This window comes from Kogia breviceps, chromosome 14 (genome assembly GCF_026419965.1).
Source record: "Kogia breviceps isolate mKogBre1 chromosome 14, mKogBre1 haplotype 1, whole genome shotgun sequence".
Taxonomy (NCBI): domain Eukaryota; kingdom Metazoa; phylum Chordata; class Mammalia; order Artiodactyla; family Physeteridae; genus Kogia; species Kogia breviceps.
Window position 1 is genome coordinate 26,352,787 of NC_081323.1, and position 23,768 is coordinate 26,376,554.

At 63.3% G+C, this 23,768-nt stretch overlaps 2 protein-coding genes across 16 annotated transcripts; both read right to left on the minus strand.

Annotated features, from left to right (window-relative positions):
• Nucleotides 1-126: 126 nt before the first annotated feature.
• WDR90 (WD repeat domain 90) lies at nt 127-16,222 on the minus strand. 13 transcript variants are annotated; one of them, XM_067012941.1, is made up of 44 exons: nt 16,137-16,214; nt 15,819-15,910; nt 15,513-15,689; nt 15,315-15,423; nt 14,939-15,100; nt 14,571-14,685; nt 14,394-14,461; nt 13,954-14,057; nt 13,658-13,876; nt 13,457-13,519; nt 13,124-13,192; nt 12,372-12,482; nt 12,157-12,302; nt 12,029-12,086; nt 11,475-11,593; nt 11,239-11,382; nt 11,007-11,137; nt 10,819-10,935; nt 10,254-10,489; nt 9,918-10,057; nt 9,581-9,711; nt 8,929-8,978; nt 8,478-8,639; nt 8,150-8,278; nt 7,838-7,968; nt 7,710-7,750; nt 7,387-7,518; nt 7,074-7,241; nt 6,900-6,989; nt 6,673-6,770; nt 6,000-6,102; nt 5,651-5,772; nt 5,319-5,478; nt 5,031-5,221; nt 4,774-4,942; nt 4,522-4,633; nt 4,194-4,365; nt 2,066-2,188; nt 1,739-1,913; nt 1,500-1,630; nt 1,249-1,392; nt 1,060-1,179; nt 862-946; nt 127-576 (listed from the first exon to the last, which is right to left on the minus strand). In XM_067012941.1, the coding sequence occupies exons 1-44, from the start codon at nt 16,144-16,146 to the stop codon at nt 419-421; spliced, it is 5,487 nt and encodes a 1,828-aa protein (XP_066869042.1). In that variant the 5' UTR covers nt 16,147-16,214; the 3' UTR covers nt 127-418. The 13 variants fall into 13 exon arrangements, with proteins under 13 accessions (XP_066869042.1, XP_066869037.1, XP_066869047.1 ...); XM_067012936.1 differs by having other exon boundaries at nt 8,929-9,059; XM_067012946.1 differs by having other exon boundaries at nt 7,074-7,518; nt 8,150-8,208; nt 8,929-9,059; nt 16,137-16,222.
• Nucleotides 16,223-17,123: 901 nt separating this feature from the next.
• Nucleotides 17,124-22,274, minus strand: MCRIP2 (MAPK regulated corepressor interacting protein 2). Of its 3 annotated transcripts, XM_059037920.2 has the most exons (5): nt 22,122-22,267; nt 21,899-22,016; nt 18,082-18,209; nt 17,741-17,842; nt 17,124-17,512 (listed from the first exon to the last, which is right to left on the minus strand). In XM_059037920.2, the coding sequence occupies exons 1-5, from the start codon at nt 22,171-22,173 to the stop codon at nt 17,442-17,444; spliced, it is 471 nt and encodes a 156-aa protein (XP_058893903.1). In that variant the 5' UTR covers nt 22,174-22,267; the 3' UTR covers nt 17,124-17,441. The 3 variants fall into 3 exon arrangements, with proteins under 3 accessions (XP_058893903.1, XP_066868668.1, XP_066868669.1); XM_067012567.1 differs by lacking the exon at nt 17,741-17,842 and having other exon boundaries at nt 22,100-22,274; XM_067012568.1 differs by lacking the exon at nt 17,741-17,842 and having other exon boundaries at nt 22,122-22,272.
• Nucleotides 22,275-23,768: the final 1,494 nt, after the last annotated feature.

The following is a 23,768-nucleotide window of genomic DNA, read 5'->3' on the forward strand; positions in this document are numbered from 1 at the left end:
GCCTTTGGCCAGCGCCGCCCCGCCCCCGCAGCTCCTGTTCAGGCTACCGCGCCTTTTGCGCGGGTCAGGATCCCTGGCAGGGAGCAGGAGGTCTGGACGTTGGGCAGAAACTGAGCTCAGGCAGTCTGGAGTGACCAGGGGTGAATGCCTCAATGCAACACCCACATTTATTTGAACTGTACAAGGTAGAAACAAAAGCCCAAAGGAAAAGAGGCAATAAGCACTTCATACATGTTCAAGGTCTTGATGATTTGCACACACTCCTGGGCCGCCAGGTGTGGAGGGGTGAAGCCCACCCAGCCATCCTGGCCCAGCACAAGGCGCCTGGCCAACCCAGCTTCTCAGCCAAGCCTCTGCCCAGGCCAGGTGCCCGGCTGACCAGCAGGGCAACACCTGACCCCGCACTCCCTGCTGGGGGTCAGTGGCCTGTGACTTCCCACACCAGTATCTCATTGTGGGCTGCCGTGAAGAGCAGCCGAGCAGACGGGGCAAACCTGCACAGGTGCACCGAGTCATCATGGCCAGCAAAGTCCTGCACAGCCCCCGACGCACAGTCCACCAGCCTCAGCACACGCTCTGCCAGGGGACAGCATGGAGTGGGCTGGGGCAGGTAGGGTGCCGTGGGCCCTGTGTCTGTATAGTTCCAGGACCCAGGGTTCCTCCAACCCACCATGGCTCTGTCTCCAGCTGGGGCCAGTGCCTCATTGGGGGAACCTGGCACCCCACCCCCCTCATTTCCTGACCCTATCTAAGACTCCCCTGGAGCAGGTGTCCTCACCCCACTTTCAGGGACGAGGGGTATGGCTCAGTGTGGGGGCACAGGTGTACCCACTGGAACCCACTCAAGACACCAGCACTCACCAGAGAAGCCAATGGCCATAAGGTGGGCCCCAGGGGACAGGCTCATGGACATAGCCAAGAAAGGCAGTGGGATCTTCTCCATCACCTGCAGACAGCAAGCGTGAGGCACTGGGCAGGGGTTCCCGTGGCCCTGAGACCTGCCCCTCCCCAGCCCTGGGTCCCTCAGGCTCCCAGAACCACACGGAGGGGTACACGTGCCTGCTTCTGGCGGAGGCTGTAGAAGACCACCTCATGGTGCACACCAAGGCCCGCACACACCAGCAGCGCCTCATCCCAGGGGCAGAAGGCGGTGAGGGAGGGCGGAAGGCAGCCGGGAACCTGTGGAGGGCACAGCACATTGTGGCAGGGTGGGGGGCACCCCGCCCACAGGGCCACCAGGACTCTTACCTCCGTGAGGGCGGGCGCTGGGAAGCTCAGCCAGTCCACGAGCTCACAGCAGTCCTGCAGCCAGTTGGAGGCCCAAACGCTGACCTGCTGGTCCCCGCTAGCAGCCAGCCACAGGTCCACACCCTCTGCCCCGAAGTCTCCATACTGGGGGCATAAAGGCTGGTGGGTGCTGCCTGCCCTGCTCTCCCATCCCCTTCCCTGCCAGCACCCTCGGCTCAGGCCGGCCCTGCAGGCTCATGAGGCTACTTCACCTCTCTTCTCGTGCTCTGGATGGTGCAGATCGGGGCTCCCCGATGGTCACTCAGCACACGGAAGGTCATCCCCGTGCGAGGGTGACTCACAGCCACGAGCCCATCCTTGTCTCCGGAGAGGATGGTCTGACCTGGGTGAGGCAGAGACCACGCTGTTACTCGCGAGGCCCTAGCCCTCAGCCCAAAGGTGTCACCTGGGCCAGGCTGAAGCCGTGCTGTCACCATGAGCCCGGCCTCACCGTCAGCAGAGAAGGCGATGGCCGTCAGTGCAGCCAAGTGGGGATGCATCTTGAGCTCCATCGCTATGCGGGGGATGCTGAAGAGCCGCAGCGTGCCATCACTGTAGCCTGCTGCCACCCGCTGCTGTTCTGGGCGTTCACAGGATGGGGGGCTCCAAGACAGGCAGAGGCAGCTCTGGGGACCCATGGTGGGAAAACATCAGCACTCCGCTGGGGAGGGGGGAAGGGGGCCAGGCCCAAGGCCACAGACAGACACCAAGGCTGGAGGGAGGATGAGGCTGCCGGAGGCCCGGGCGTGCACCCCAGCCCCAGGCGCCCCCCAAGTACCTGGCTGAGCACCTGGAACTGGATCAGCAGCTCCATGCTGGCCACGCTCCACACCCTCACGCTCCCATCGTCACTGCACGTGGCACAGTGGGACTCGCTGGGGCTGAAGACCACCTCGTTCACCTGTGAGGAGCCACCACTCTACCTGAAGCCCATGGCCCTCAAGCAGAGAGGGAACACAGCATGGCCAGGTCATTCATGACAGCGTCCATCTCCCCCTCGAGCTTACCTGGCCCCGGCCCCCCATGGGGCACAAAGAAACTGTCCTGACCTCCCTCCCTCCCAAGTGTCCCCACACTAGACCTGGGTGGAATCCAAATTGCAAGAAGCCCACCAGTCAATTGAACCTGACAATCCACTTGCTGGGACGTCACAGAAGTAACTGTCCTGACAGAACCTAGAACACGGGACTCCCAGAGGGCCACTCCTGGGCCTCATCATAGCAGGGGGGGTGGGGCTGAGATTGTCGTGTGTGTGTGTGTGTGTGTGTGTGTGTGTGTGTGTGTGTGTGTGTGTGTGTGTGTGATGTGTATCGAGGGACAAAGAAGTTGTGTGATTACACAGAGTCAGGATTTCTGGTGTAAAAAAAAGGAGACAGGCCATGCACCAATGAGGTAAGAAAAAAATAGCCGAGTCCTGAATGTGAATTTCAAGCATAAGTATAAACTCCTGATGCATTTTATCTTAGAAAAATAATAATTTAGGTCTGGCTGAGAAGTGATGGGCCCCTCTGGGCCTCAGACCTCTAAGCCCATTTCCCACTGGAGCGGCCACAGGCTCTGGAACAGCCAAGTCTGATCTTGGGCGGAGCTGCAGAGGGACAGGCTGGAACACCTGTGGTCCACTGAAGAGGGGGGACCACCAGTGACCACCAGCTCAGGTCAAGAGCTCAGCACCCTCGAGCTCATACCCTGGTGGGTGGATAAACTCATCCTATCTGTACCACATAAGCGTATTTAGCAGTAAATAGGAGTGAAGCACCGACACTTGCTACAACTCGGATGGACCTTGAAAACACGATGCTCAGCAAGAGAAGCAGATAGAAAGCGCCACAGAGTGTGTTTCTGTTCACAGGAACCATCCAGAACAGGCAAACCGACAGAGACAGAGTAGGTGAGCGCCTGCCAGGGGCTGGGTGGTGAGTGCTTAATGGGTGGGGGGTTTCCTTCTGGGATGAAAGTGACTGCGGTGATGGTTGTACAGTTCTGCAAATGTTTCAGAAACCACTGACGTTACATGGGTGTGTGGCCCACAGATTATACCTCGACATAAAGCCGTTACCAAAGAAAAAGGAAACATGTAACCCTCACTACCTCACACAAGAATTTCTTTGTTGGCTACTGTTACCCCTGAACAAATGAACGTAGAATTTTTTAAAAAAGACTCAGGAGCCAACTTGAAGACCCTGCCACCAGCCGAGACCAGGACTCCATGAGCATCAAGAGAAAGTGACGGTGGGGAAACCAGACCCACGTTTCCACCCACCAGCCCTTAATAGCTCTCAGAAAGTAACACATTGGCTGCTGCTGGGGAACCTGGTCCACAAGGGAGAGACTCATCTACCTCTGCCCTGTCCCAGCCCTGGGAAATCTGAGAGCCCTCGAGGCCACTTCCCTCCTGAAGGAACGAGGGATCAGACTACTGCCACCTGCAACTCCTGCCGCCAGACAAGGGCATCACTGGTGGGAGACACAGCGCTCCCAGAAGGAAGTGACGTTGGGACTGGCTGGCCCTGACTAGACCCTGGCCCAGCTTCCAGACCCCTTGGACCCCAGGGAAGCATGTCCAACAACGGTGGTGGAAGACTTCAGGGTGGATGACTAGTTTTCTTCAACACGTAAATTACAAGAGAATAAAGTGGTGGGAAAGAGGAAGGGTCAAGAAGGCCACAGGGCCTGGGGCTGCTGCACGCGGACACAGCATGGACTCTGTGCCCACGGGGCAGGGGGGGGCGCGTGGTTCCGGAGGTGCAGCTGGTCCTGGGAACGCCTGGACACTCGCAGCTGTGCTTGGGCTGGGAGCACCCTGGGGGTGGGGACGGAGGGAGCACGTGGCAGCTGCCCGGCCCGTGCGGGCTGGGATCCCCTCAGACATCCTTGGCAGCAAGCCGGTGGCCCAGCGGCCTCACCTTGCTCCGGTGGCCGCTGATGAGGCGGGTGCTGGTGCCCTCAGCCCAGCTGATGTACCAGAGCGTGCCTGCCGTGGTGCCCACCACACCCATGTCCATGCTTTCGTGGAAGACCGCACTCACGACGGCCCCGTCAAGGGTCAGCTCATGCTCCATAATCACAGAGCTAGACCTGGAGGAGCAGAGGGTCAAAGGGGTGGCAGCAGCGAGAGCCGAGGGAGCCAGGTGGTTTGGCCCACGGGCCTTGGCCTTGCCCGAGCAGGTCCCCTGGGGGACGGGCCCAGCTGGCAACAGAGTGCCAGCTCCCAGACAGACTGTGGATGCTCACCTGGCCCCGGAGCCCTTGCGCCTCAGCTCCGGCACGGCCCCCACGGCCCATAGGCGCAGCCGCCTGGTGTTGCTGCCACTGACCAGACGCGCGCCCGAGCACAGCAGCACTCCTGGGGGACAGGAGATGCCGTGAGCCACGTCCCCAGATGCCTGGGACTCAAGACGGTGTCCACCGCCCCAGTACTGGGACTCCCAGGGAGAACTGAGCCCCAAGCTGTCAAGGGCCACGGGGGCTCCATCAGACACCCACCGATCTCACCGTCGTCCGCCTCCCAGGCCAGGAAGCAGCGGCTGGCACACACGTCCCAAACACACACCTGGCCAGCATTGGAGCCGCAGTAGAGCAGGGGTGTGGTCCCGTAGCAGAGAGAGGTCAGCTCGCACCCCCCCACCTCCTCAGGGATGGGCTCTTGGTGGACCTGGAGGAACAGGAGTGCAGTGTGGGTCAGTGATGCCCTGGGGCCCAGCCAGACCCCATCCTCCAAAACCTCCTCTGAACCCTGGCACCTGGAGGCTGACGTCACCCCCACGCTGCTGCAGGAGCCACAGGGTGACACCACCCTGGCCCACGCAGGCGAGCTCGCCGGCGTCCCAGGGGTTGAAGGCCACGCTGTGTACTGGCTCTGGGAGGCACGTGGAGGACACAAGCTCGTAGGTGGCCGTGCTCCACAGGGCCAGGGTGCGGTCGCCATAGTCCCCTGGGGGAGATGCACAGTGACCACGTCAGCTGCCCAGGGTTCCCAGGACAGGCAGGGGAGTCCGGAGACCACTGTCCTCCGCCCCTGTCCTGCTGACCCAGTGTGACGAGGAGCCTGTCGTCTGGTGAGAAAGCCAGGGCCTGGACAGCTGTGTCGTGGTGAGAAAGGAGCTGCCGACAGGAGCCCCCCGGCACGTCCCAGACACGGATCTGGCAGCGGGAGGCAGTGCTGCTTCGGCCTGAGGCAGATGCCAGCACCTAGCGGGCAGGCGGGTGGGTGGTCAGCAGGAAGGGTGCAGTCCACGGGCCCGTTCCCGCTCTGGGTAAAGGGCTGTTCTGGAAGCGAGAGCCAGCCGCACGCAGTTCAAGGAGCCAAGCTCCAAGGCACACCTCGGCCCTGGGCATTCAAGGCGGGCTGCAGGACAAGCACCTGGGCATCGTGGCTGAGGGCCAGCGTGGAGATCTCCTCAGTGTGGCCAAGCCAGTGCTGCTGGACACCAGAGTGCAGGTCCTCCACCACCACCAGGCGACCACATGTGTAGGCGAAGAAGCCTGTGGGCAGGGAGGAAGCGCCCGGCCCATCAGCCCCACAGCCCCAGGCACTTATGCCCACACCCCCCAACCCCACCCCAAGGAGAACGCCTGCTCACAGCAGGAAGTGCCACCAGGAGGACATGCCCGCCCTGCAGCCCAAACCACCTGCAGGCCCCTCCATGGGGCCTGCCCTAGGGGTGGACAGAACTGAGCCCGCCCTGCAGCATCTGGGCCGTGGCCCCCACCTGTGTCCGGCCTCCAGACCAGGTTGGCGCGCCCATTCCCGTTGTAACCCATGACGGCCTTCAGGTGCAGCCGCTCATCGCCGACAGCAGGGAAGGAGAGGCCCTGTGAGGAAGTGGACTCAGGATGCTGGTGCCGGCCCACCCAGCCCAGCTCCCTAACCTCAAGCTCTGCCCATCAGGCCAGGAGTGGGACTGAGCCTTGGTAGATGCATGCTCCGGGGAGGAGGCAAATAGCAGGAACATGGGCACCAAAGTCTACACGTGGTGGCCAGAGGGGCTGGGAGCCTGGCACGCAGCATGCAGACAGGGAGGCAGGAGGACATGGGGAGGCGCCTGCTGGTGGGGAGATGAAGGGGAGCCAGGACCATAGAGTGAAGCGAGTGTGTGGGCTCAGCAGGACACGCCTGGGTCCAGTCATCGCGTGACAGTGAGAACCTTAACCAGCCCAGTGAGAACATGGGGCTCAGGGCGGAGGGGTGACCCGTGGGGCGACTGCCACCAAGGCCTGGGCTGCTGTCAGCTCTGGGAGCTGCCCCAGGGAAACCCCAAGGAGCCTGTGTCTTCTGGGGAGCAGGAGTACCCCCAGACACCACAGGGCCATGCCGCCTGGACCCCTGGGCTTCCAGGATATCCATTGGTGGCAGGGGCTATGAGGATGCCCCACCCAGCCGACCTTGGCCAGCAGGGAGGCCTTGTAGCGAGCTGTGAAATGCCGATAGGAGTCTGGGCGAGTTGGGGGCTGGGCCCTGGCTCTTCCAGTGCTGCAGGCATCTGTCAGGGAAGGGAATGAGGCTGTGAACCCCCAGGGACCACTCAGTGACCCTCCTTGCAGTCACCCTGCCCTGGCTGGTCAGACGCTTGGGTTCAAAGGGCACAGATGAGCCACGTCCCATCACCCACCTGGCCCAACAGGAGCCTTGGGCTCTCCATTTGCCCTGTAGGTGACCATCCCTTGTCTGCCAGGGGCATCCGGGTCTGTCCTTAGGCCACCTGGAGTCCACATGATACATGCACCTGGGCCCTGGTCCAGTTATGAGTGACCCTGCCCCACCCTGCTGCCCCTCCCCTGCTTACTGGGCCAACCACGGGGGTGGAGAGGCCTGCCAAGGTCCCAGGGGCTCCCCTTGACCCCCCTGGCCCCATCACCGGCCCTGCCAGCCTCCTTCTGCACCAGCACAGGTAGGCCTGAGGCCTGGCGGAGACCCTCAGGGCCACGGCTCTCATCTGACATGGAGAAAGCGCCTGAGGAGGGTGGGGAGACAGTGAGACGAGGGAACAGAGCACACCCATGCCCTTGCCCCTCCCCCAGGCCAGGAGCAGCAAAGCATGTCAGGATGGGAGCCAGACGCACATCCCCTCCAGGCCCTCCCAGGACCCCTGCCCTCACCATCATGGTCCTTGGGGGGCCTGGCACAGATGTCCAGCCAGGGTGGGGACACCTGGGATGGCATGGGCACCTGCTGCCGGGGAAGACCATTGGCCCCGGACACCATGTCCTCCAGCTGTCTTGTACCCAAGCCTGAGGAAAGAAGGAGCCCGGCTGAGCTCAGGGACCGGGGAGGGCAGAGCAGGAGGTGTGCCCAGCCCCTCACGCCCAACCAGCTCTGCATCGGGACCCCCAGGAAAAGAACAGCACTGTGCACCCACAGCGGTTACAGTGCCAGCACCAGACATCACCATAGAGCCTGCCGGTGTGGTGGGACCACTCACCAGCTTCGCAGGTTGGGGGGGCCCCGGGAGAGCCTTGGACACTGCAGAGGTGACAAGAGAGATGGTCGGGTGGGGCGGAGGGATGCAGAGGGAGGCCTGGCAGATGCATGTCGAGGGCAGGAACTTGCCTTCCCGGAGGGGACTTCTCAGAGGGGGCCAGAACGTCCCAGAGAAAGATGGCGTCTCCCACACTAAGGAGCTGCTGCTGGCCAGGGGTGAAAGCCACGGCCCGCACAGGCTCTGAGTGGCCGATGTACACCTGAGGGCAGCAGTGTGGCATATAGAGACCACTGAGGCACAGCTGGAGACACTTGGCCACCAGACTGCAGACTGACCAAGAGGACCTTGTGCAGTGTCAGGCCCCAGCAGGCAATGGGGAACCTCGGGGACTGTCCTCCACCCTCCTTCCTACCCGCTATGCGCCCACCCAGAGCACACACCTGGCAGCCAGGGCCGGCCTGTGCTGAGTAGTCCCACACCTTGATGGCCCGGTGGGCGGCTGTGAGCAGAAAACGGCCATCCCCGCTAAGAGCTAGGACAGAGCAGGCCGCAGGGGGGACACAGGACAGCTGTGAGAGAGGGTGATTGCTGAGGGAAAAGGTTGGAGCACACAGGACCACCAGTTGGGGGAGCCCCCTTCTCACAGAACACAACCTCTAGGGAGCAGCAAGCGGCCCAGGGCCTCCCATCCTCTGGGCACTGCGGGCACCAAGGCTGGAGCCGGGAAGGCAGGGGAGGCCAGGCCACCAGCCGCAGTCTTGGGCTCACCTCCCGGACCAAGCGGCCCGACGTGGCATCTAGCACTGCAACCATGTTAGAGGACGTGGACACCAGCAAATGGCCAGGGGGTGCAGGGCCAAAGCAGACGGCCACAGCCGAGTCCAGGCGGCTGCCAGCCAGGTCCAGAGTGCTGATGTCAACCCTCAGCAGCTGAGGGAGAGCAGCAAGTGTCCTCACCATGACCTCCGGCCAGAGCTCAAGCCCCCAGAGCTGGGGCCCAGGCCATGGGCAGCCTTGGGCACCCATCCGGCAGGCTGCCCACAGCTCACATGTCCTCTGTGCCATGAGGGGCACAGAGCTCAGATCCTTTCTTAAATGAACATGGCCTCCCACCCAGGGAAACCCACAGCCGCCAGGGTCAGGGTGCCCACAGGGTCTGTGGACCAAACTGGTGTGGCTCTGCCCTCACTGCACACAGGGAGGGTTCCAGTTGACTCACCTCATCCAGTGAGGTTGTGTCCATGACGGTCACCGTGTACTTGGAGGGACCTACAAAGGCCAGCAGGCGGCTGTCCCCACTGACCACCAGGGCACTGGGGCTCGGGCAGGCCTCCTGGCACACCACGTTAGCTGCCGGCACATGGGGACAGGCAGTCAGCTGGGTCGGAGGGGCAGGGGCACCAGAAGAGACACTGGTCAGAGACCTACTGGTGCGGAAAACACCAGCCTGGGCTGGGCAGATCCCACAGCAGCCAGCCCATGGGGCCTGGATGTGAGGACACCAAGACACCAGTGGGCACCACGGACTGCCAGGAAAGCTGGGGGCTCTCCCAGAGTGACCACCAAGTGACCATCTGGCTGGACTGAGTTACAGTGGCCATGGGAGGGGGCCGACTCCCCTGCTGGCCTGGTGCTCAGGCTTCAGGTGCTCACTTCTTCCTGGGGAAGGGTGGGCACAGACTCTCACTGATCTTCAATCTCGGGGGGCTGGTGAGTCCTAAAAGCACACTTGGCTCTGGGGGTCTCAACAGTGCGACTCTGAAACGCAGTACCACAGTCGGGGGCACCACGGACCCCCACCCCCACAGGGACCTGACGAGGGGATGGCTGGGAGGCCAGAGTGGGGCTGGGGCTGGGCCTGGTGGCCTGACCTGCCACACGAAGGATGCGGCACCGGGGCACGCCGCTATGGTACTGGGCCAGGGAGCCCCGAGAGCAGGAGCTGAACAGGAAGCTGCCGTTGGGGCTGGCGGCCAGGCTGGTGATGGCTCCGCGGTGACACCTGCACACACAAGACACCGCTGCCTTGCCCCTGAGCTGCACCTTCCCAGACCTCCTGCAGAATCCCTGAGGAGCAGCAGAGGGTGGGGCTTCCTGTAGACAGCCCTCCCCTGCACTGCCTGGTCTCCCACACTCCTCAGGGAACCCAAAAAACACTGGAGCTTCCACCTCGATCGTCTGTGGGGCCAGGGCCAGCTGGCCACCCACCTGTGCTCCACTAGGATCTCAGTGGTCTCCAGGCTGAAGGAGCGGACAGCCCCGCTGCTGAAGCCACAGAAGAAGGTAGGCTGGGTAGGGTGGAAGGCAACAGCACACGGGGCCTCCTCCAGAGACGCGAAGTCGTACAGCTGGAGGACAGGGCCATGTGAGGGCGGACAGGCTGGGGCAACCAGCTGGCCACAAGGCCCGAGAGCCAGTCTCTCTCCAAGTGCCTTGAACCTTCAGGCCCCAAACACAGGCAGAAGGACCCAGGGCCCCACCCACCAGGCCTCAGTGTGGTGGCCTGCGGCCCTCCAGTCCCGCTTCCCTCCGGCCACACCCCACCTGCTGCAGGGTCGCTAGGTCCCAGATGCGGACAGTGTGGTCCTGGGACACAGTGGCCAGCTGTCCCCGGCTGCACTCAGTGGCAAGGGCCAGCACCGGGGCGGCGTGGGAGCGCACCAGCATGCTGTACTCCTGGGACAGGATGTCCAGGAAACCCAGGTGGCCCGAGGAGGTGGTGGACAGCACACGCAGGCCGTCAGGGCTGATGCGGACGGAGCTGATGGGGCCCTCATGCTCTGCAGGCAGGGTGGATAGGTGACCGCCCAGGCCTGTAGTGGGGTGGGCCTGGCACCTGGGCCAACCAGGGCAGGCTGACCATATCCATGCTGTACCCGTGCCCAGGCCCCCTGCCCAGGACTCTGAAGAATGCGCTTCCCTGCTGCCTGGAGCCCCATCTCCCTGTGAGCTACAACAGACGCCTCCCCTGTGACCACCCTCTCCTGGGCTCAGCAATGGTGGACTCCAGCTCAGGACACAGCCCCTTGGAGCCCCACGACTGCCATCCAGCCCGGGGACACGGTCCTCCCGTGGCAACCCTGGTGGCAAGGTGATGTCGAGGCCCCACCTGCCTCCAAGAGCACAGAGGAGAAGTCCAGGGCCCAGAGGCGCAGGTAGCCGTCCTCGGAGCCCACGGCACACTTGGCCTGGGAGACGCTGAGGCTGCTGATGGCAATGCCAGGGCCTGGGTGGGGGGAGGCACGGTCAGCCCAAAGCGTCAGGGCCGCTCCTCCGAACACAGCAAGGCCCACCTACCTGAACTGAAGGTCTGCTTCTGTGGGAGGGGGCCACCGGGGGTCTGCGTGGGCAGGAGGCAGCGAGCGCGCCGCACAGACATGTGCTGGTGGTCAATCTCCAGGATGTGGCCGCTGCGGCTGCAGACGTAGCTACCCAGAGAGGCAGAGGTAACAAGTGAAGGCGGAGGGGCAGAGGGGCGAGCAGGGAATGGGCGGGCCCTGGCCATTAGGGGAGGGAGGGTGGGGCTCACAGTGTGTGGCTGTCCTGGGCCTGCCTGAAGGCCAGGTCAGTGAACTCCAGCGCGTGGTGCTCCCCCAGGTCCACGGGGCAGGAGCGCAGTCCCCCACCTCGCAGCCGCCACAGCCGCACGCTGCCCCGCCCGCACGATGCCATCCTGTGAGAAGTAGGAGGTAAGCCAGGGAAGAGGAGTCAGCTCACAATTCGCGGGTCCCAGCATGGAGGGTGGGTAGGCGGGCGGCCAATCACCTGGTTTCATCGAAAAAGGCCACCTCGAATGCCTGGATGTCAACGTCGCTGTGCACCTTGGTGAGGATGACGGCCTCTCCGCCTCGCCCCACCTGGGCCGTGCCCCACACCACCACCGTCTGCAACAAGTGCGCGCTGAGCACCCACCACCTGCCCGGCCTCTCCCACAGAAGCAGGCGCGTTGGGGGTGGGGAAGTTGGCCCCTGCGGCCTGGAGGAACCTACACGTGCCCATCCAGGGCTTCCACAGACATGTGTATGCAGAAAGAAGACACAACCACGAGTGGAGGAGAGGCCTCGGGTGAAACACCCAGCTTCAGAGATGCTGGCATGTTAAACATGCCCAGCTCAGGTGTGGGGGACTTGCCACTGAAGAGAGTGAGGCCACTCAGTCAGTGAAAGATCAGCTTCATTCATGAAGGAGTGAAACAGACATGCTGTGGCAAGTATGGCGCAGGGGTGCCCAGCGGGGCTGGGGGAGGCCTGAAGGGGACCCTTGCTGCCTGCCTGCACCCCAGGATGGGCTGCCCCATCTCCCCAGCCTGGCCCGCTTACCATCCGCCCGTGGCGGTCCTTGCCGACACCACAGAGCACCTCCCCGCTGTCAGAGAAGCTGCGGATGGAGAGGTGGAGGTCAGTGTTGCAGGCATAGCCCCCACCCCCCTCGGAGACCCTGCACCCACCTGAGGGAGCAGACGGTGTGGACTGGGCTCTGGAACAGGGACAGGCACTCCCCGGTCTGGAAGTCCCACAGACGCAGCATGCTGTGGGGCCGTGCCTGGGCTGAGGCCAGCAGGGAACCACTCCCGTCCAATGCCAGGGTAGAGACCTGGGGGGCAGCAGGGTGAGGGAGGGTGTGTGCCTGCAGAACAAGCCACCCCTGGGCCAGGGTGCCCACCTTGTCTGTGTGGCCAAGGAAGAGACGCTGCTCCCGGGTGTTGACACACAGGACGACGATGACCGCATGGCAAGGGTACACAACGGCGGCCCCATCCCGGGTCCACAGGGCCTGAGCACAGGGGCCAGAGGCTGAGGTCACAGGCTGGTCGTCTTCGCCCCCCCACGCCAGCACTCCCCCAAGCCCCACGCACAGAAGCCAATGGGATGCACGCGCCAAAAGAAGAAAGAGCGCAGGTGCACGTGTGCATAGGCAGCGCTTTCTCTAAGCCCTGTCTGCAACACAAGAAACTTTGGGATTCAGGTGACAAAAGGCCAGAGGGCCCACAAAGACTCGGAGTTCGTGTCCTGGAAGGCCTGGCGAGCACATAGCCTCCTCTCCTGCTGCTGTCCCTGCAGGGTCCCACAAGTCTCGCCCATACCCGGCCCCACTCGGCTGGATGACACACATCAAAGCTTTAAAGAGTGAGCAAGGGCTCTCAGGTCTCTGGAAGCTTGAGTGATTGGACCAGCACCGACCCGGCTGGTGTTTACGACACAAAGGGACGCCTGCGATGGGATGTCATCACGTCAAGGAAGCACCGAGCGTGTGAGGATGCGGGCAGGGCTGGGCGACTGCAGTGGTGAAGGGACCCGACGCCTGGGGGAGCTCGGCTGTCCACACAGCCACCTCAGGGAAACACGGGGTGTGCCCACTGTCCCCTCTGTGTATTTGACACTTGCACGACCCAGCAAGAACAGAGGACCCCTCACCCATTTGGTGCTGTGACCCCCAAAGCCGATGACCCCCTTGAGCCTCAGGACCGGATCCGGGAGGAAGCTCTGAAACAGGCAGACTCACAGTGAGACCCCAAAGTGGTGAGACTCCTGTCCCACCAGGGCTGCCCCACCCAGAGCTGGTGCCTGCCTCCCAAGAAAACCACCTGGCTCTAGTGCCTTCTGCCAGCTACTCTATGGCAGGAAATCAGGGTTCCAATCACATTACTAGACCCTCCAGGTACCCCAGTCCTGTGCCTGCCTGGAGCCTGAGCCTGCCCCCACCCCAAACCACTGGGGCTGGGGTCAGGGCACCAGCCCTCTCCTTACTCTTTGTTGAAAACGATTGTTGCCCAAAGCCACCTCCTGTTGGTTCTGCTTTCTGCCAAGAGACTAGATGGGAAGGGACCATCTGCCCCACGCATGTTCCCAGTGGGCACAGGCCCAGCAGCCCTCCACCCACACCTCGTCCACATCCCACCCCCCTCGGTGGCACAGTCCAGCCCCACCTTCCTTGGGAAAAGCACTCACCTCTTGTGGGGACGCATCCTCTGGGGTCGTGGGCTCCATAGTCGTCTGATGCACAGACACGTGAAGGCTGTCACTGGCCACGTGCTTGTCAGTGGGCTCCACCCAGGCCAAGGGCTCCTGGCTACGGCCACTGGGGCGACCCACACTAGAGACATCGGAGTGCTCAGAGGACATGCTGACTTCTGGAAGGGGCCTGGGCACAGAGGGGGCCTGGCGGGACTTCGGGAGGACAAGTGCCTGTTAGCACCCTGTGGCCACCACCCTCAGCCCCATCTCCGAGGGCACAGGGCACTCACGGCTGTGGGACCATGCTTCTGGACCATGAGGGCCAGGCTGTCCTGAACAGGCTTGCTGAAGGCCGCTGGGTGAGGGAGAAGCCGCGGCACAGGCCCCGCTAAGACTGCAATTGAGAAGAACCCACTGAGCAGAGTACAGACAAGCCTGTGAGGACATGGCCACAAGGCACTGGGCAGGGGGCAGCAGTGGGCCCTGGCCTTGCCCACTCTGCAGGAAGGAAGCCACAACAGCTGCAGCCCACCCTAGCGTGGGCCCCGGCACCCCTTCCCAGTTGGAAAGCTTGAAGCCACCAGGCACCCTAATCGGAACCTCCCACACTGGGTCTGGGGCCTCAAGACAGCCTCCCCTCACCCTGGCAGGCATCATGCCCCCCTCTCCCGCCGAGCTCCATGGGCCCTTCAGGCCTGAACCTGGGTCACCGCTGGCCCCATAGGCCCACCTGCCTCAGAAGGGGAACAGCTCTTCTGAAAGGCCTCGGAGGGTGTCTTTGAGCTGTCGCTTGGAAACCTCGGCGGGGTGGAAGGACAGTCAGCTTCTGGGGGCAGCCCTGCCGTCCCTCCACCCAGCTTCCCTCCCTCCACCCGGCTGCCTTCAGGACACAGGCAGAGCCGCTCACCGGATGTGGACATAGTGGTCATGCCAGCTCTCCCCTTTTGACAGCGGGAATGCCATTTCTCGAGGTATGGGGGTGATGGGCAGTTTTGCATGCCGGGCTTCAGCGACAGTGACAGCTACAAAGAGTAAAGTCCAGGGAAGCCCACCCAGCTCCCTCTCCCAGCCCAGAAAACACCAGGTGCCAGCCAGCAGAGTACTGCCTGGCCACCAGCCCAAACACCACCTCCCCCAGTGGCTGCCTTGGGAGCTGGGAGGCTCAAAGATGGTACAGCATGGGCATTTTCACCAAGTGCCAAGGAGGGTGTGGAAGCCAGCACACAGGAAGTTAGAGCAGGTGGGCTACAGGCTAAGCACACCTTTAGCCCTCACCGGGATCGAAGCACAGGTCACTGGTGTAGAGGTTCCTGACCAACAGGCTAGCACACAGTCTGATGCTCTTGAGGTGATTGTAGCGTCGGTTAAGGTAGACCAAGAGAATGTCATGAAGGTCAAGCTGCAGGCAGGTCCAGCGGGCACCTGGGGAGCCCACACCTGCCAGGTGTGCAGGACAGGAGCAAAGGTCAGAGCCTACCCCCTCAACAACTGGCCCAGAGCACTCTCTGTCCTCGGTCTGTCCCCACTCTCATGGCCACAGCCACGTACCCCTCCACCCAGGCTGTCCCTGGTCTGCCTCCCCCTTGAGCCTTCTGGCTGGCTGCCTCTCCCAGACCATCTATGACCCGTTCACACCTCATCTGCATGTTACCTTTCCTGGGTGTCCCAGTCTCACAGATGAAAGGAAACTGAAGCCATGTGGCTGTGGACTTGAACTCCTTGAAGAAATTGGAGAACGATACTCGGATGACCTGGCTGTCCTGTGGGTATACAGCATGGCCGTGATGAGAGGAGACTGCAGCAGGAGTGCAGGGCCCCCACCGGCAGCTCCCGCTCTCCAGCTTGTAACCTCGGTACACAGGTCCAGGTGAATGACGAAATGCTTGGCGGCCAGGGGCCGAAAGAGCACGTACAGGTAGCGTCCGGTCAGCCCCAGGGACTGGGTGCTGGTTTTGGGGAGCTGGATGTAATTGCCAGCAGAGACAGGGCCCCGCACGCGGTACACCGTGCACTTGAGGGTCTTGTCCTGCAGAGAGACACGGGAGGCGTGGCGTCCCGCTCAGCCCCACGGAGCGCCAGGAGGGCTGCAGCAAAGCGGCCCAGGAGACAGAGGAGAGGCCGGCGCTCCTGCTGCCAGGCGCCCCGGCCCACTTACCGTCACGACGGCCACGTCGCCCTCCTTAGAGGACCGCTTCCACTCGTCCACCTTGAAGTGTCTGAAGACGTTGAGGAACGGCTGCTGCCACACTGGGGGACACGGGGGTGTGAGTTGCCAGACCCACCGCGGATGTAGGAAGGGGGCCGGGGCAGGTTCTGCGCACTCCCCAGCTGTGACAACCAGCGCAGCGCGCGGACTGGGCTCCGGGCTAGTCTCAGCACCAACCCGTCCGCGGCGGCGCCGGATCTCGGGCCCCAGACCCCGGGGCCCACCCCCGGGCCCCGAGCCCCCGGCCCTCCCGCCGCGCGCCGATACCTCGGGCCATGGCGCCACCGCTCGCGCTTCCCGCCTCGGCCGCCGCGCGCCCCACGCAGAGCACGCAGTGCGCACCTAGCAACGGCCGCCCGGCAACGGCGCCACTTCCGCCGCCACGGCGGCAGGGCACGTGATCTCGCTTCAGGGTCGGGGCCTGACACGTGACCGCGCGACGGGGCTGGGACTGGTTAGTGATCGCGCTGGGGGTCTGGACGCCCACCTCACCGGCTGTTTCTCGGGGCGCCCCAAAACCTTGCCCGACCACTTACTCTTTTCTGCTGTCGTGCCCCGGGGCATAAGGAGCCTCCGCCCCCAGGCTTCTGCGGCCACTCCCAAGCCGGGACCCCCTGGGGGTACTCTAGCGCCACCAGCTGTGGGATCCGGGGAGGTTCCTGACTTCCTCTGGGAGTCATCTTTGTATAGGGAATGAGACGCAGCCCAGAAATTGTGAGCTGCACTTGGCAGGTGCTGTCCCCACCTACCCTACCTAGCCCTAGCTAGCTAGCCCTCTGAAGGCACGAGTGTCAGACGCAGGCAAGGTCACCTGGCCCCACAGGTAAAGCAATGTCCTACAGGACCCCGAGGGCTCCCCATCAGACATGGAGAATTCAGAGACAGCACCAGGCGTCCTGAGACCTGACTGCAACTCTGGGTGGCTGGGGCGCCATCTCAGGGCCAGTTATGTAACATTTTTGGGTCTTGAGGCCAGGTTCAGACACCTGTCAATGGCTACGGGGGTGGGGGGGTGTCAGGTGGGGCAGGGTGGCGTTTACAGACTTATATGCAAAATGACCTGGCCCAGGACACAGGAAGGCAGCTGGGTAAGAGGCGGGGAGGGGGTGGGGGACGGACACTAGATTTACACAAAGCTTCAGCTGTGAGGAGATGAGGCTACAATGGAAGGTTGGGCTGGGCCTGGTGCTGGGACACAAGTGCCCCTTCCCGCATCCGCCCCCCCACCGCCCCCAAGTAAAGGCCTTTCCAAAGGGCAGTTTCTCAACTTTATTAGCCTGGAGCTCCTCCCTGCCAGCCCCACAGGCTGGTCCCCGGGCACAGTGAGCAGGACTGAGGTCAGACCGTTTCAACCCCTGGCCTCTGGCAGCCTGGAACAGCTGGGCCAAGGGGTCAGCAGGAGCAAAAGTCCAAATTCTGGCACTTCAGGTGTGGCCGGCTCCTGGCCAGGCCCAGGGTGAAGCACGGCCCACCACAGCAGGTGGACAGGGCGCCGTGGTCCTCTCCTGGCAGAGGGTCCAGTGTGGGGCAGGGCCAGGCCCTGCACGGGCAGCGTTCCTTCCAAAGCTGCAACTAGGAGCAGTTGGTGATCCTGGCCAGGAACTGCTGTGCCCACCACTCGTCCAGGTCGATGGGTACGAAGTCTGTGGGGGAGCAGAATGCTGGGCAATGATGCACCTCCCAGGCTGACCAGCATCTCCCACCTCGAGCTGAACACAAGCCCCTCACCCAGACCCCAACTGTAGAAGACGCTGGGAAGAACTGGGCCAGGCTCCAGTCCTCTTGCCAACCCCCTGGGGCTAGAACCTGGCTGAGCCAAATCAGGGTTGGAGGAGGTGGAGGGGACACCCTGAGGGCGAGGGAGGGCTCACTCTGCAGCCGGGGGTTGGGGGTCCTCTCCACGTATTGCACTGGCCTCGGCCCGCTCTCACCGGCTGGGCCACCACCCAGCTGCTGCTCCACTTGCTGCCAGGCTGTGGGGAGAGGATGGTCAGGCTGAGCCAGGCCCCTGGCACCATGTCTCCCACCCCAGGGCCTGGTGGCTACCCTGGACCCCAGCCCAGAACTGGGAGTGGGCAGCCTGCTGGATGGTCACAGGAGAAACAGGCAGAGAACCCAGGAAGAGCCCAGACCTCAGGCAACTTCGAGTGAGGTTACAGTGGGAAAAGGACCAGTGGCCTAGGTCACACCCTCGGTCGGGCCTCAGCACTACCTTCGGACACAAATCGGACGTTCTCCTCGTGGGCCAGTGTGTAGGTCTCCTGGGTTCCCTTGAGGGACGGGGATGTGGCAGGTGGCCGCCGGCCATTCACCCGATTGAACACGAGCCTCGGCCCTGGACTGTAGGAAGGGGGAGGAGATGGTCAGCAACTGTTCCAAGCCCAGATGTTACCTGGCAGAGCTCCTGGAGCAGCCTCAGGCCACCCTCACCACCCGTGGGCCAAGCCCAGCCTGGGCACTTCCCTGAACCACAGGAAGGCTGTGTGCTGCAGCCAGTGGCCAAGGCCTTTCTCGTGCAGGCCTGCACCCCCAGCAGCTCAGCTCACAACTGCAGCCCCCCACCCTGAGCCAGGCCTAAGACTGTGGGGGTAGAGTGGGGCCTCTCTGTGTCCCCAGATCCCCTGCAGAGCTCCATGCTCAAGGCACACAGGCGGCCCTCCAAGGGTCTCAGGCACCCCCACTGCCACCAACCACCCACCTCCCCTGGACCAGCCAGGCCTCCATCAGCCCAGGTTTTGACCTGAGTTAAGGTCACTTGGCCCAACCCCACCCACCAGGCGCAGTTCTTGGCCACTTTCTCCCCCACAGAAGTCTCTCCATCTCACGATGCCCCCCAGTGTGGGATGAAGGACCCAAACAAGAGCTGGCGGCCTTTGCCCTTCCCTCTCCCAGCTGCCCCAGGCCCCCAGGGACAGCCCCTGGTCTGGCTAGACAGCACCAAGTGCTGAGTGGGCCATCCTGAGTAGGGAGGGTGTGACTACAACCCTGGCCCACCCCTGCAGGCCCCAGACGAGGGGCTATGCTCTTGCCCACGGGAGCAGGAATGCTGAGTGAGGAGATGGCCCTGGGTGCTGGAGCTCGGCCTGGTGGGCATTCGATGTCCAGGTGGCCACTGGGCCCATCCCGGCCAGCCGGGCCCAGGGCATTGGTGGGCTGCCCTGGCCAGTGGCAGCTGGCCCAGCCCTGTGCACATGAAGCCCGGGACAGGGCCGTGAAGAGTGCGGGGCCCACACCTACAGCAGGAGGTGGGAGCCGGGAGTCCTGGGCTGCACGTGCCACTCCGCCAGGCACTCGCGGTCCCGCCGGCCTGCTCGCCATCCTGGGCTCAGGTGCCCCACCGCCGCTGGGGTTTCCTCCTCAGTTGAGAGGGGCACTAAAATAAAGAGGAGCGTCTTGAGGGGCACCGGTCCCACCAGCTCCAGGCCGGCAGGGTCGGGTGGCCACATAGAATGTGGAGGGTCAGGGCTCCTCCCAGGCCTGAGCTATACCAACAAGAGGGCGTAGATATTTGTCCTTAACTGGAACAGCCCCTCGCCTGCTACCCTTAGCCCTGCAAGGCCGCAAACTCTAGAAAAATTTGGAGACTGAACATCAAAGAAGGAATAAAACAATTGCAGTCAAAGGCTGTAAATCGCAAGTACCTAGACAGTGGCCTGGCCGGGGCTGAGAAGGGGCCCCAGCAAGCGGGCACCTCCCGCTGCCAGCAGTTACATAAGGCGGTTCTGCGGGCCCTCTGGGGGAAAGGGCGCAGCTCCCTGTGCACCTATGGACAAGTCGGTCTTCCCCACCCTTCTTGGGACTGGGCCCGCAGGAAAGCCCCGCCCACAGGCAAGCTCCGCCCACGGCGACAGCAGCGCCGGAATCCCTGCTAGGTGCCTGCTGATACAGGCCTCGCTTCCTTTTACTTAACCCCCTTCACTACCCTCCAAGGTAGACCACCCACCAGTTTTCAGCCCAGGAACCTGGGCTCAAGAGAGAAGTGACCTGTCCAAGGTTACACGTGGTGAGTGGGTGGCAGCATCAGAACTCTATGCCTGTCTGACCCCAAAGCCCACAACCCAGTACAGCTTCCAAGCCCCCTCCCCCACCAGTCCACCTCCCCTGAACCATCATGTGGCCCCATTTTCTCTTCTCCCCACAGCTGATCTTACTCTCTCTCGCTGGAAGGGAGAACTCATCACAGGCACAGACTCATGTGGCCTGTCTACCACCACGGGCAGCACCCGGGCCAGAATCTGAGCCCGGACATTTAGCAGGTCAGACGCTTTGAGCACCTATGGTGCACCAGGCACAGAGGGTGCAGCAGTGGCTCAGACTCCTTCCTCCTGGGCAAAGTCTGGGTGAGGGAGGGTGGACAGAAAGTCTGGGTGGAGTGATTTCAGAAGTTTTAGGGGCTCCTGGTGTGGAGGACCTGCTGGTTGCTCTGGCCTCCCAGCGGGGGTACTCTTCAAGGTCCCTGAGACTGGCAGGGGGCAGCTCAGGGAAGGAGTGACCTCAGAGGGAAGGAGGGACGGCATGACCAGCACACACTCTGCCTTCCTGCCGCTCCCCTGCACTCACAGTGCCACACAGGACTGTGGCAGGCTGAGGGGCCAAGCACCAACACACCCCTGAACCCCGGGACCTGGCAGGTTGCAACATCTTAGGGGCTCTGCTCTGTCTTTCCCATCTCTCTCCCCAGCACCCTGATCCTGCCACAGATGCACATTTCCTTCCCCATTCCCCAGCAAAGGGGCCATGGAGGAAGCAACAAGTTTCTCCAGGTAAGGGGGCGGGGCTACACACCTATGCCTTATTCCCTCCCCTGGGAGGTAGGGCAGCTGTGAGGACCAAGGCTGATGTCACAGCACAGCTGGGTCCTGGGAAGTGCCCCCCAGGGTCCCACTCACCCCTCTCCCCAGGAGGCACTTGTGGCCGGCCTGGAACATTTTCCTCACTAGGACCAGTCTCAAAGTGTCAACATGCTCCTAGCAGGAGGCCCATGGAAAGGGCCTCAGCCGAGAAGGGTCCTCACAGTCTGCCCCCAACCTGTGGCATCTGAGGCCAGTAACTGAGGGTGAAGGGCAGGCTGAGGCCTGCAGCACACAGCCCCCACCTCTTAGCCAATCCTGGAAGCTGTTTGTCCTCAACTTGGGAAGAAATCCCAAGGCCTGGTCAACGCTGCCTCAGGGCCCTGAGGCTGCTGCCCCCACCCATCCACAGCCCAGCTCAGGAGCCCTCAGGCCTCTGTGGGCCTGGACTAAGCTCTGGGCCCAGAACATGGATAGAATAAATGAAACCAGAAGCCAGGACCTGGGCCAAAAAGTGAAAGGTTCAGTCCTGGGGTATGGAGGATATGACCTCCAGGTCACAGTCACTTGGAGGCCAAAGTGGTTGAACTGAGCCTCCTACGGCAAAACTGCTGGTCAAGAAAGCGGAAAAACCACAACTCCAGCAAGCCCCGAGCATCTGCGGGGGTCTCCGCGCCCAGCCAGGGTGTTTGGAGTGAAGGGCAGAGGCGAGCAGTGGCCTGTCAGGGCCAGAGGGAACCACGTGCACTTCTCCCCCACCTGCCCCACAAGCACGGCGCTGGCAGCCTCCAGCCGCGGGCAGAGGCAGGCCACCTGCGGGCCAGCGTCCTGGGCCACCGCGCTCCCGCCCTCGAGGGCGAGTCCCCAGCAGCTCGTCTCAAGCCTTGGCCTCGCAGCCCAAGGTCGGCCCAGGCACCTGACTTAGCCACCTGGAGCCCCTCAGATCCAGGAGCCGGTCGGCTTTCTCCCGACTCGGGGTCCGCGGGATCCCAGAGGACTCGGAGGTGTGTCACGCACACCCAGTCCAGCGCCCTCGGACCCAGCCAGGTGCCAGGTGAGGCGGAGGTGCGGAGCCAGAGCTGCACGCGCGGGCGGGGTCAGCGTGCTCCGCCCCCTCCGCGCCCGCCCGGAACATGTGGCCCGGTCTCCGCTAACCTTTCCCCAAGGTCACCCTCGCGGCTCCGAGGCGGCCGGCGGGGGAGGGGAGGGCCGGGCTCCGACCGCGGCCGCGCGTCTCACCTCGACAGGGGCCAGGGTCCCGGCGGCTGTTCCCGTGGGGGCTGCGGGGTCGGCGGCGCGAGATGCCGGCATTTCAGGAGCTCGCCGAGCCTGCTCTCCACCTGCTGCTGCGTGGGACCTGCAGGCACGGGGAGGGCGCGTCAGCCGCCGTCGCGCTGGGGGCGGGCAGCGCGTGCGGAACCCCGGTCGTCCTCTCCCTACCTTGCCCGCCCCCGCTGCGCACCTGTGCGCCGCTGCGCGACCAGCTTGCTGGGTCCCTTGGTGATGGTGTACATGGTGCGGAGGGGCCGCAGCGCGCCCGCGCCCTCCGCGCCCTCCCCGCCCGCCGGCCCGCGGCCAGATCTCGCGCCCTCCGCCCGGCTGGCACTCGGCTGGTGCCGAGGGCGCGGTCCCTTTAACGGGCGGCCGGCGCTGCGGGGAGGGGGCGGGCCCACCACACACCCCCGGCCCTTAAAGGGCCCGCGCCGAGGCACGCGGCAGGGGTGGCGCTTGGGCCTTTGGGAAACTGGCTAGACCCGCGGCGGGGCCCGAGGCTGGGATTGGGCGGCCGCAAGCAGCGCCCGCCCCTCTGAACCAAGGCCTAGATCAAGGAAGTTCCCTGAGGCCTGCGCCGCCGTCCGCCACAGGAGGCTAGGGGAGCCATAGGCACACAGACGTGGCGAGGTTCTGGCCCAGGCCCTCGGTGATGCCCAAGGAGCTGAGGCATTGACAGACGCTGGGAGTGAGCTGTGTGGACCCTGGAAGCAAGGGTATTCCCATTCACGTCGGATACCCTCCTCCAAGGTGCCTGGGTGGGCCTGGGCCAGTGTGCCTGTTCACCCAGTCATGGGACTGAGGGGGTCAGAGATGAGAAAAGGCGGTCAGCCCCCGGGTTTGGGCAGACATGACGCCCTGGGAATCTCCCTTTTATCCCATGGGGCAGGAGCAGAGAGTACATTCTGCCGCAGCTCAGCCTTCCATGCTGATGTTTGCCCACAACCCCAGGGAGGCGGGAGGCCGCTTACCAATCCAGGAGCATCCTGGGGGCTGGATCCTGGGGGTGGAGAAGGCGGGCAAAGCAACCCAGTTTATGTCATCCCACAGGGGAGAAAGAGCACTTACTCCTCCAAACCCCCCAGGCAGTGGGGTCAGCCTCAAGACCTACTTCAGTGACAGTGCCTCAGGAGCCAGACCTGCTGGAGGAGAGGGGCTGCTGTGCCCTAATCTGCCAGGCAGCGCCTTCCCAGGGGGCTCTACCCACAGGGTTCCTTCCTGAGGATTAGATAGAGATGCCCCTTCCTCCCAGTTCACAGGCTGCTTAGGGCTGCCTCAGGCTGTCAGTGGGGGCAGGGTCATCACAGGGTCTCACACACAGTAGCCTGGGTTGGGGGAGGGGGAACCACAGAACTCCTGGGTTTGTGAGCCTGAGGGCCTTTTGGATTCTGCTGGAGGCACCCATCCTCCCTTTGGTTGAGTTCAATCCTTAATGCCCCCTCCCCCCGAAAAACCAAACTCTGCCCAGGGTCATCCAGGGGGTGTGGCATCCACCTCAGAGGCTTGTGCAGCCACGTTGGTCCCTCAGGGCTCCTGCACTGCTCCCACAAGTATTTGGGGAGGCTCAGTCGGGCCAGCACCAGAGCCTGGGGTGTGTCTCAGTCTGGGATCCGCTGCCCCAGGGGGCAAGGGGGCTTCCCCTCAGCACTGTGGCCCAGTGGGTTCCTGGAGGGCACCTAGCCCAGCTCCCCCCACACCCCACACCCGAGCGGGCCTGAAGCCTCCCACCCAGGCAGGGCTGAGAAGCCAGGTCGGGCTAGAGCGCATCTTTCTCCTCATATCACGTCCAGACAACAAGTACTGTGTACAACATGGTGGGGGGGTTAGGGTTGGGGTG